The following is a 12270-nucleotide window of genomic DNA, read 5'->3' as shown; positions in this document are numbered from 1 at the left end:
AGGGAGGGGGAAAAGGGAGGGGGAGGGGGAAAAGGGAGGGGGAGGGGTGGACCTGGCAGAAGTACCCGGCATTGCTGGGTAGGGGAGGGGGAGGGCAGGGGAACGGAACGGGGGGGGGGGAGGGGAGAAGGGTGGGGGAGGGGAGGGGGAAAAGGGAGGGGGAGGGGGAAAAGGGAGGGGGAGGGGGAGGGGGGAAATGGAGGGGGAGGGGGGAAATGGGGGGAGGGGGAAATGGAGGGGAGGGGGAGGGGGAGGGGGAAAAGGGAGGGGGAGGGGGAGGGAGGGGGAAAGGGGAAAGGGAGGGGGGAGGGGAGGGGGAAAGGGGAAAGGGAGGGGGGAGGGGAGGGGGGAGGGGAAATGGGAAAGGGAGGAGGGAGGGGGAGGGGGAAAGGGGAAAGGGAGGGGGAGGGGGGAGAGGGGGAGGGGGAGGAGGGAGGGAGAGGGGGGAGGGGGAAAGGGAGGGGGGAGGGGGAAAGGGAGGGGGAAAGGGAGGGGGAGGGGGAAAGGGAGGGGGAGGGGGAAAGGGAGGGGGAGGGGGGAAATGGAGGGGGGAGGGGGAGGGGGAAAAGGGAGGGGGGAGGGGGAAAAGGGAGGGGGGAGGGGAAAAGGGAGGGGGGAGGGGGAGGGGGGAAAAGGGAGGGGGGAGGGGGAGGGGGGAAATGGAGGGGGGAGGGGGGAAATGGAGGGGGAGGGGGGAAATGGAGGGGGGAGGGGGAGGGGGAAAATGGAGGGGGGAGGGGGAGGGGGGACCCGGCAGAAGTATCCGGCAGAAGTACCCGGCATTGCTGGGCGGGGGAGGGGAGAAGAGCGGGGGAGGGGAGGGGGAAAAGGGAGGGGGGAGGGGAGAAGGGGAGGGGGTAGGGTGGAGGGGAGGGGGTAGGGTGGAGGGGAAGGGAGGGGGTAGGGTGGAGGGGAAGGGAGGGGGGAAGGGAGGGGGGGGGGAGGGGGAGGGGGGAGGGGGAGGGGGGAAGGGAGGGGGGGAGGGGGAGGGGAGGGGGAAAAGGGAGGGGGAGGGGGGTAAAGGGAGGGGGAGGGGGAAAGGGAGGGGAGGAGGGGGAGAAGGGGAGGGGTAGGGTGGAGGGGGAAGAGAAGGGGGGACGGAGGGGGGGAGGGAGAGGGATGGGGATGGCCAGTCAACAATGACGTTGCAGTTCTCATGGTCGGAGAGCAGCACAACAATCGGACATAGTCCTGCATATTCGCAACAGCACGAAGCGGATTTGGAGACTCACCGATCCTGTGACGTCCTCCAGTACCGGCGTTGCCGGGCGGGGGAAGGGAGACCCATACATTCCCAACCCGTACATTCACCCTCTCGACTCAAGCTCACTCGGACAAAAGCCTCGCACAAATTACACCGTGAAGGCCCAATGGTCATGTCTATGCCACAAATCACGGGCGCACTGAATTGAAAATATATAGAACGCTCATACTCTGTGAAAGTGAAGCCGCCGTGTCGCCATCTTGGTCAGCACGACGCGACCAACTCGCTTCGCGGATCTCGTTTTGTGCGGCAATAAACTGCTCCAATCGGTTACGGAAGGGTTGTGGGAAAGACGTTTCACAGCCGTTTCAAAGACATTTAATTCATATCGCACAAAATCGATACAAAACACGATCGCATAAAAGGTGAAAAAACGTGTGACGTGTGACGGGATGGAACATCACGTGATCGCTCTGAGCGAATCAGTCTGGCGGCGGGAATGGAACATCACGTGATCGCTCTGAGCGAATCAGCGAGCTGCTCTGGAACCGGCTGAGATTAGCGGGTACTTCGCTGAAATGCGCTGAGGTAAATATTAATAAAAATATGGATCGTCAAATATTTTGAGTTCGGCCATGTTCGTCCCAGGCTCAATGGCCATGTCTATGTCAAATATCAAGCACGTAAGGCCTCTCCGTTTAGGAGTCTATCGGTAACATTACACACACACACACACACACACACACACACACACACACACACACACACACACACACACACACACACACACACAAACTGTGTTTTATATATATAGATTGTGGACTAGCCCGTTACCACCGAGTTACCACCGAGTCAACACACCACCGAGTTGTCTCGTTTGCTTTCACTTACGAACATGCTGTCATGATGGTGCTTTGTAGGCCTGGCATTGGAAGTTGTATCCTTTTGGAGGGCACATTGTCCAAACTAAATGGTACTCGCTTGTGGACGATGGACATCCCAGTACTATTTGAAAGCCACTGTGTAACAGTACAATAGATTAATTTTATACTGCTGGGAATGCAGTGGCCCAAGAAACCAAGACTTTCCAAGCCCCCAAGACACTGCTTTGGCAGAATTTATTTGTGTGGGTCTCTCTCTCTCTGCGTCTCTCTCTGTCTCTCTCTCTCTCTCTCTCTCTCTGTGTGTGTCTCTCTCTCTCTCTCTGTGTGTCTATCTCTATCTCTATCTCTATATCTCTGTGTGTGTGTGTGTGTGTGTGTGTGTGTGTGTGTGTGTGTGTGTGTGTGTGTGTGTGTGTGTGTGTGTGTGTGTGTGTGTGTGTGTCTCTCTCTGTGTGTGTCTCTCTCTCTCTCTCTCTCTCTCTCTCTCCTCTCTCTCTCTCTCTCTCTCTCTCTGTGTCTGTCTCTCTCTGTGTGTCTCTCTCTCTGTGTGTCTCTCTCTCTGTGTGTCTCTCTCTCTGTGTGTGTGTGTGTGTGTGTGTGTGTGTGTGTGTGTGTGTGTGTGTGTGTGTGTGTGTGTGTGTGTCTCTCTCTCTCTCTGTGTGTGTCTCTCTCTCTCTCTCTCTCTCTCTCTGTGTCTGTCTCTCTCTGTGTGTCTCTCTCTCTGTGTGTCTCTCTCTCTCTGTGTGTGTGTGTGTGTGTGTGTGTGTGTGTGTGTGTGTGTGTGTCTCTCTCTGTCTCTCTCTCTCTTCTCTCGCGCCCCCTGCTGGCCGTTCGTGTGTTGGGCGTGGCAAGATGGCGTGCACTGGTGTTCGTGTGCTGTAGCTCCGTGCTTGTGTTGTGTTGTCCCCCCCCCCCCCCCCCATTCCTTCCTTTCCTATCGCGCCTTTGTCGTGTCCTTCTTTACCACCTGTACCCCTTTCCCTCCCTTGAGACAGAGAGAGTGAGAGAAGAGCCCAAAGGTGAGAGCAGACCCGTTCGGTTCAGTTTACCTGCTCCGTCGGTGCTGTTTACCTTACTCGCGTCGTGTGAACTTTATTATTCATTATTTCATTTCGACTTTATTTATTTTGTGTCCTTTCCGCCTGGTCAAGGTGGAAAGGTGAGACATCGCCGTTATGGCGAGTGTTCGTGCACGGCAGGAAGGGTTTGAAACCCTAACAAGGAAGCATGCTTTCGTGTGTGTCCCTCCCGAAGGTGTTCCTACCGAGGACATTATCCTAGCTGTAGGGAATGTTATCGGCGATGAAAATGCCCGCGCCGCGTCGCGGATGAACCAAAAGTTTGTTGTTTTCGTGTCGGACGAGAAGTTCGTGCATGATGTTGTTAGTACCGGTCTGTCATTGAAAGGTGGGCAGTTCGTCATGGTTTCCCCGATGGACACACCGGCGATTAAAGTTATTATTTCAAATGTCACTCCGTTTATCACAGATGATAAATTAATGGCTGTTCTGACCCGGTATGGAACTGTTGTTTCCCGAATCTCGATGATTCCCCTGGGATGTCGGGATGAACGAGTGAAACATGTTATGAGTTTCCGGAGACAAGTATTCATGGTGCTTCCTGATCGCGGCGACGATACAGGACTAAACATCTCGTTTAAAATTTCGGTAATGATCGTCAATATCAAATGTACGCTTCGTCAGGCACCTTAACGTGCTTCCTTTGTGGAGCCTTCGGACACGTTAAAAGGTTTTGTCCCAAAGCATCTTGTACGAAGTGCGGCAAATTGGGACACACCAATGTGGGCTGTAAAAAAGAAAACGCCCCGACCGTGCTTCCTCATGCCTCGACCGTGCTTCCTCACGCCTCGACCGTGCTTCCTCACGCCTCGACTGTGCTTCCCCACGCCTCGACCGTGCTTCCCCACGCCTCGACCGTGCTTCCTCACGCCTCGACCGTGCTCCCCGACGCTCAAACCGTGCTCCCCGACGCTCAAACCGTGCTTCCTGGCGCTCAAACCGTGCTACCTGAAGCCCCGACCGTGCTTCCCGACGCCCCGACTGTGCTTCCTGATGTCCCAACTGTGGCTTCCCGAGGTCCCGACTACGCTTCCCGAAGCCCCAACCGTGCTACCTGAAGCCCCAACCGTGCTACCCGAAGCCCCAACCGTGCTTCCCGAAGCCCCGACTGTGCTTCCCGAAGCCCCGACTGTGCTTCCCGACGCCACGACTGTGCTTCCCGACGCCACGACTGTGCTTCCCGACGCCCCGACCGTGCTTCCCGACGCCCCGGTGCTACCCAAACCCAGTGAGATGGCACTTAGTGATGCTAGTACTGCTGACGAACCCATGAATGAAGAACTTGTCATACTGACCAAAAAACGGAAAGCACCACTAACAAATAGCCCCGATGGTGCGATAAAGAAGGCTGTCTTGGGCAGAGACACTGTCTCTGCAAAAGAGGGCAAAACGTTTACAGCAAACGAAAATATCGAACGCCAAAGTGGTAAAGAAGATGTTACTGATTTCCCAAGCTCTGAGAATAAAGCCGACATTGATCCGAACAATGCGGCCATTTTTGAGCCTGAACGCGAAGCCCCACCGGTCCCCCCTCCAGTAGCTGAGCGGACTGGTGACCAAACAAATTGCTCTGTCTCACAAACAGAAATCGTAACCCCGGCTACGCAGAGATCTGCAGCCATTTGCCAAAGCACACATAAAGAAAGTAAGCACCAGTCTGCTCGTGAGTGTGTACCAGAGTACCCAACGAAATCTCAGGATATGCCTCCAGAGGAGCTCGTGAGAGCTGCAAGTAAGGCCCAAGATCCAGGTGGGACATTATCAGACCTGTCAGAGTCTGAGGACGAGGTGGAAGTGACTGAGCTGTCACAGTCATCAGCATCTCAGTCACAGATACCCCCCCAACACATCGTGTCGTTTCTAGCCGAAACGTACAGACAGCGTAACATAGTCATTAAAGACCATTTTGACGATTTGGCTGCATTCATCCACACTGCAAAATCCATAATTAAAACGCCTGAACAATTTGACCTGAATAAGTCACAATACCACAGGTTAAGAAAATTCATCACACGTGCAGGTGTAGAGTGTTCCCAGCCACAGGCTGATTTCATCAATACAGGATGAAAACTATAAAACTCGCAACCTTAAATATTAACGGTGGTGGTGCTAGACACCTCCGCCAGGTTCAAGTAAAAAACATATTTCAACGGAAAAAGGTGGATGTGATCTTACTTCAAGAAACTCACATCACACCAAATGTGGAACATAACTGGCATCAACTTTTTAAGAGCCAATGCTATTTCAGCAATTTATCAGCTTCATCTGCTGGAATCGGCTTCTTGCTGAAGCCAGGCCTCGTGTGTGAGTCATGCCATTTTCAGGAGGTAATAAATGGTCGGCTTAGCTCTCTCAAACTAGTAAGCCATAACTTCCATTACACCATTTTTAATGTGTATGCGCCAAGTGATAGCGTAGAGCGTAAGTCCTTCTTCACCGCAATGATAAATCACTTAAGATCAGTTGATTTTGATCATTGTGTGTGTGTCGGAGGTGATTTCAATTGCACCTTCGACCCATCGGTTGACAGAAATTCTGCCGAACCCCATCCTGAGTCCCATGTACACTTATCCAATTTTTTTAGCACAATGGGCCTCGTTGATGTTTGGCGGTTGCACCACCCAAGCACATCCCAGTACACCTGGTGTCGATGCGCCAATAGTCGAGTATCCTTGGCAAGGCTTGACAGATGGTACATCAACGTACCCTTTAAAAATACTGCGGTTTCTTCAAATATTTTTCCTTCCGTGTTTTCAGACCATCATATGGTAACCCTAAACCTTTCCTTTCCTCAACCCGCAAGTAGGAGCGCTTATTGGAAGTTTAATGTTAGACTTCTAGAAGATGGTATGTTTAAGGAAGCCTTTCGTGTTTTCTGGGCAAGTCTAGTAGCAAAGAAATCTTCCTTTTCTTCATCCAGCATATGGTGGGATAACATGAAATCTCAAATTCGGGTTTTTTGTCAATGTTTCCAATCACACAGCACAAACGACAAGCACATTACAATGGCCCGGTTGGAATTGGATATTCTACATTTGGAGAATAAATTGGCTCATGAAAACAATGACGCCAATTACCGGTTATTGCTTGTAAAGAAAGCTCTTTTAAGGGAGTTAGTTCAAGAGAAAGCAGCCGGAACATTAATTAGACTTAGAATACAGAATGTAAAGTTATCAGACACCCCAAACAAGTCTTTCTTTCATTTAGAATCCTTAAGCAAGCCATCACGGCTAATCTCTTCTGTTTTGGACTCAAGAGGCAACGTTGTTGTCAACGAGGATGATGTTAGAATAAACATTATTGAATTCTTTACAAAACTTTTTGAGGAGCAGACTGTTTGTAATGATACAATGATGGATTTAACCTCTCACCTCCCCTCCCTAACTGAGGCTCAACGGTTGGAGCTTGACCTACCAATCACCCTCCTTGAGCTAACCTGTGCTCTTGCTGCCATGGATTCAGGGAAAGCTCCGGGTATTGACGGTCTACCTCCCGAATTCTTTCTGACATTTTGGGACCTTTTAGGCCCTGAGTTGCTGAATGTTTTGGACACTTCTATACAGACTGGTATAATGCCGCTGAGTCTAAGAAGAGCCGTAGTGTGCTTGCTCCCGAAAACTGAAGATCCCCGACTTTTGGTGAACTGGCGACCGATCTCCCTGCTGTGCACGGACTACAAGCTTTTTTCAAAAGTACTAGCTAATCGACTAAAAAAGGTTATTGGTGATCTAGTACTGCCAGAACAGAGTTACTGTGTTCCTGGAAGATCCATCCATGATAATATTTCTTTAATCAGAGATCTCATTGATGGTAACCGTGTTAAAGAAGACTTTGGAATGATGTCGCTTGATCTTGAAAAGGCATTTGACAGTATCGACCATAAGTTTATGCATCATGTGTTACAGGCATGCGGCCTCGGAGCAAACTTTCGTTCCTACATTTCCTTGCTATACACGGATGTATTTAGTTTAATTAAGATTAATAATGTGCTGGCTCCCCCCATCAAGGTTCGGAGAGGGGTCCGGCAAGGGTGCCCAGTCTCTGGTTTATTGTTTGCTCTTTCTTTAGAGCCTCTTCTCAATCTACTGAGAAAGAAGATTTCTGGAATAGCACTCGCTCCCATGAGTGCACCGCTAACCCTATGTGCTTATGCAACGATTGATATCGTTGTTGAGTGCCTGTCAAAGTTTCACGCTGCCTCCTCTTTAAAAATCAATTGGAACAAGAGCAAGACGTTATGGATACCCTCCCTTTATCGCAACCTTCTTCAGCCTGTACCACAGCCGCCCCCATCCCTCCCCGCAGGGTTGCTGTGGGGAAGTGAGGGAATTAAGTACTTGGGCATATTCCTTGGTTCCCCACAGTATGCTCAAAGAAATTGGGACGGGGTAATTGAGCAAGTGGGAGAAAGATTGAACCGATGGAAAAGGGTTTTACCTCATTTGTCCTTCAAGGGCCGTGTGCTAGTGATCAACAACTTAGTTGCCACAATGTTGTGGCATAGGTTCATCTGCCTGCAACCGCCGGAGGCCCTACTCAAAGCACTCCAGGGCAAACTGGTGGACTTCTTCTGGGGAGGCTACCACTGGCTACGACCCGATGTGATATGTCGCCCCTCGGCTGAGGGTGGCCACAACCTCGTCGACATCAAAGCCCGCCTAATGGCCTTCCGGCTGCGGTCCATTCAACGTCTCCTCTACATGGAACATCTGCCAGGCCGGCTCCCTGCACGCCTTGTACTGCAGCGAGCGGGTAGGCTCGGGTACGGGTTTGAACTCTTTCAAATGAACCTCCAGCATGTCGACATATCGGTTCTCCCTGCTTTTTACCAAAGCCTCTTAAATGCCTGGCAGAGCCTTTCTGTGAGTCGTCAGGCAGACACATATGTAACGAAAATGCTGGCACACGAGCCTTTGTTCTATAACCCTCTCTTTCCCGACATTCCAAAGAGTCGAGATTTTTGCCAACACTTTATAGCAGCTGGTATTGTGAAGGTGCGGCATCTCCGACATGACTCAGGGTATGGTTGGAAATCCGTAAGTGAAATCGCCGACCTGACAGGGATTTGGTCCCATAGGATGATTGCAAAAATTTTGAGGAAAATGATTCAGTTGGGACGGCAACTTGGCCTAACTTGGACTCGAGGTACAGAAGAAGATCTAAATGAGCCGACAGTGCCTAAATTAATTGTTGAACCCATTCAAAACGATTTGCCCCCTGTTAGCGATGGGTCAAAGCTTTTCCAGACAATGGACAGCAAGGGCATCTACAAGATGTGCCTCAAGCTGTTAAATGGGAACCCTTCGTTAAATGGAGTTACCCGATGGAAAGGATTGTTACCCGGAGGACCCCCCTCCGAACCTATCTGGGAAGCCATGTACAGTGAGCCCACATCCAAAAGAACAGGTGATCTCCAGTGGCGTTTGGCCCACTGGATTGTTCCCTCTAACACGTTTATTAGACATTTTTCTCCTGTATCTGTTTGTTGTCCCTTCTGTACAGTCAATGAGGACTTGTTTCACGCATTCATAGACTGTATCCGATTATTTCCTTTGTTTCATTGGTTGAATTACATTGCACATGAAATGCATGTTACCTTTTCTTTGAGAAGTTTCGTCTTTGGTTTTGCCCCTAAACAGAATCCTGCATCTAAACTGTTTAGTTTCCTAATAGCAACTGCGAAGCTTGCTGTTTATTTAACAAGAAAAGACAAACTATCTGGCAAACCGATAGAGCACTGCAATATCATGTTGTGTTTGAATGCATTAATCTCAGCAAGATTGAAACTGGAATTTACCCTGTCCAACGAGTCCGGAAATTTTCATAACTTTGTTGATACTTGGTGTGTTGGTGGGTTTTGTGAGGTTAAAGAAAATGAATTTAGAATACTGTTGTGAAATACTGATTGTTTTTTATTTGATGATCATTGGGTGCTTCTTCTTTTTCTTTTTTTCTTTTTGTTGGCATTATTGATTTTATTGCAAAACGTGTATATTGTTACTTTTATATTTTTGTAATAAAAGGACTAAAAAGTCAAAGTCTCTCTCTCTCTGTGTGTGTCTCTCTCTCTCTCTCTCTGTGTGTCTCTCTCTCTGTGTGTCTCTCTGTGTGTCTCTCTCTCTCTGTGTGTGTGTGTGTGTGTGTGTGTGTGTGTCTCTCTCTCTGTGTATCTTTGTGTATCTCTCTCTCTCTCTCTCTCTCTCTCTCTCTCTCTCTCTCTCTCTCTCTCTCTCTGTCTCTGTCTCTGTCTCTGTCTCTGTCTCTGTCTCTCTCTGTGTCTCTGTCTCTCTTTTTTTTTGGGTTTAAAGTCTTATGATTACATTGGTATGATTCTACATGCTTCCCTGTGTCCTAGCAACCATTGAAATTGGTTTAACATACCATGATACTGTATAAAATACCTTTAGTCAGTGTAGTATACTGCTTTATTCTACCAGGTGAGCAGCCAGGGGTATTGCCCATGTTTTATACAAATTGTTGTGTTGGCTCCTGGATTTTATTTTATAGGTGAGGTGGAGAAGTTTGTACTGAAGATTATTAATCGCCCGCTGCTGGTTTTGCGGGGAGAATATGGCTTCATGGGAGTGCGTAAAGGCTCACCTGCTTTGGATGGAAACAGATCCTCCCATGATGTGTTTCAGCTTCATTTTGCTGATGGTGCTTATACCATACAAGGTGCCTCTAAACATCGGGTTTTTTGTCTTGTATCCTTCGGCTTTGTCTGCCTACCATAAATCAACCATTTCCTTCTTGAAATGTTCATAATTTTTCCAGGCTGATCATGTGCATCCTTTGTCCTCTCGATGTCTGCCCTATTCCTTGAGCAGATGGTGCTGGCGTAGTTGGGTCGTGGATGATCAAGGTGCTGTGAGCCTCGGGCCTGAGGGGACGCCATTCCTCCTCCAGCTCTGTAATAATGGGCGTCTTGCTTTGCAAGCTCCCAATGGCCGTTACGTCGGCAGTGACCAAGCCGGGCGTGTCACGGCCAATGGCGAGGAGCCATCTGGCGCCAATACCTGGGAGTTTTGATTTTGTGGAGTTGAAGGGGGCCTGGGTTGTCTTTTGGAATCCTCAGGCTGGGTGGTTGCATTAACCTATTGGTGCATGGCATACCACAATTGAGACGTGGAATCTCGATGTTTTGATATTTAGGATTTTTATTTTGCTACATGCGGGTATAAGACTTTCCAAAATTTGACCGGATGTTTTATTTTGTATTTTTGAGATTTGGATTTACCTTTTGGGGGTGTAGGGGGTGTTAGATACCAAATTTAAAATTTGCCAATAATTTTAGGAATAATGGTAACTATTGACTGTCTCTTTCGATGTCCAAACGTCAGTGTTAACAAATATTTTTGCACCCAGATGACCATATTGTTTTGGGATTTTGCAAAGGTGCTTTCATGGACATCGCTGTTAAAAAGCCTCATCTCGATTCAATAAGCCATAATTTTGTGATGGTTGTTGTCATGATAATGATTGGTTGATTTCCATTGGGCCTGCTTCATCTTCCTGCTCTTTCATCTGTCAAAATGCCATATATCCTTTGTCTCGACCTGCAGCAGGTTGATGGTGATGGGAAGTGAGTTGGGTGTGGCTGTGCGGTGAGGAAACATCTGCACAAGCAGCCCCAATTGGAATTGCTTAAAGTAATGTCTGAAAAGCACGCAATGCCCACAGTTTTCCTGTCACCATAAATGCATTACAAGCGTCATGTGCCTTTTTTTTGTTGCAGTCTCCGTATACTTATTTTGTACTTTTCACCGTTTTTTTTTTTCGCCTTTGCCGTGTTGCAAAGGCCGAGTGCAGTGGTGGCTGGCCTATCGTGTGAAGCAGCCTCTTGTGACTTGCCAGATATATGAAATGAAGAGCAGAGGAAAAACAAAGTCCCCATGATGCTTTCTTATCCATGTCATTTGTCAGGCCCGCAGCTGCTGTGCTCACGAACCACACATCCGGTTAAATGCGCTGAAAAATAATAAAATAAGGGAAATTTCGCCCAAACAGTACGGCTCGTTCGGGCCAGCTGCTGTGTAGTTGGCTTTTGCGGCCTGGATGCGTTTCATGTAAGCTTGCTCCTGGCACAGCTGGTCTCTATTTTAGTGACAAATCCTCATTCCTGGTTCCTTGAAGTACAATGCATTGTTCTAATCTTGCGCCAATATTATCTCTCGTCGAGGTGAACCTTCAAAAGGCTCCATGTTCATGTTTACTTCATTTGAACACATGCTTATTCAATCAGTAGGCCTACACTCACTGACATCGTTTTGTCAAGCTTTTGCGGGTAAACAGTGCCAACTGAAACGACCTCCTGCTGCCAGTCCCGAAGGCTCCAGAAGTATCCGGTTTCTGCCGACTCCATGTATGGTGTTTACCAGGAACGATTTGAGCATCTCTCGCTATTTAACGATCGTGGCTGCGTCGTCTGGTTTGGAACAATGAAGTCCCTTGTCTTCATGTTGCTTGCGGTGTGTCTTCCTTGTACATGTATGTGAGTCACTCGATTGGATAAAAGCCATGCAATTCACATACCTTAAAAGTCATTGCAACAGTTACTTGTTTCTCTGTTTGCTGTGCATCACGCCAAACTTTTTCAGCTTATCAAGTGGGTGAACAACTGACAAGACTTTGATAGACTTTCCAGCTGCGATAATTTGCTGCAGCCCTTGGGGCTGAGAGTTTTGGCCTTTTCATCATCAACCTCCCCTGGTGAGATGACTGATTTATTTACTATACTAATCTGAGTGATTCCACAAAAATGTATACTGTAACTGGTAAATGCTGTCAATGGACATGTATGCATAAACATAAATGAATTATTGATCCATTTCCTCGACTTTGAGCATTTTCCATTTTTAACGTTCAAATGGGGGTCAGGAGGGGCATGCAGTTTGGTGGAGGGGGGGGGGGGAGGGATGGTTGAGTGCATGAGGGTATAGACGTTGTGGGAGGGGATGGGTGTTGTGTACTTGACGATTAATCATCAGTATTTTATATCTTTCACCATAAGAAATGTTTGTGTACGTGTTACCATTTTGTCACTGAGACGGCCAAATTGATGTTTGTCAAACTTTCAGAAGTTCATCAGTGAGTGCCGGGGAGT

The 12270-nt window shown here is 48.7% G+C and overlaps 1 protein-coding gene across 1 annotated transcript in view; it reads left to right on the top strand.

Moving 5' to 3' along the window:
• FSCN1 (fascin actin-bundling protein 1) overlaps positions 1-11996 on the top strand; it is a 38182-nt gene extending 26186 nt beyond the window's left edge. The window contains exons 4-5 of the mRNA XM_078776273.1: positions 9675-9842; positions 9995-11996. Coding sequence (XP_078632399.1) covers positions 9675-9842; positions 9995-10038 — 212 coding nt within the window. The 3' untranslated portion in view covers positions 10039-11996. The remainder of the gene's footprint in view (positions 1-9674; positions 9843-9994) is intronic.
• The last annotated feature ends 274 nt before the right edge of the window (positions 11997-12270 follow it).

The sequence above is a fragment of the Myxine glutinosa genome, chromosome 1, assembly GCF_964187855.1.
Source record: "Myxine glutinosa chromosome 1, kmMyxGlut1.1, whole genome shotgun sequence".
Taxonomy (NCBI): Eukaryota; Metazoa; Chordata; class Myxini; order Myxiniformes; family Myxinidae; genus Myxine; species Myxine glutinosa.
The sequence above is the reverse complement of the archived record's forward strand: the minus strand, read 5'-3'. Positions and strand labels throughout refer to the sequence as shown.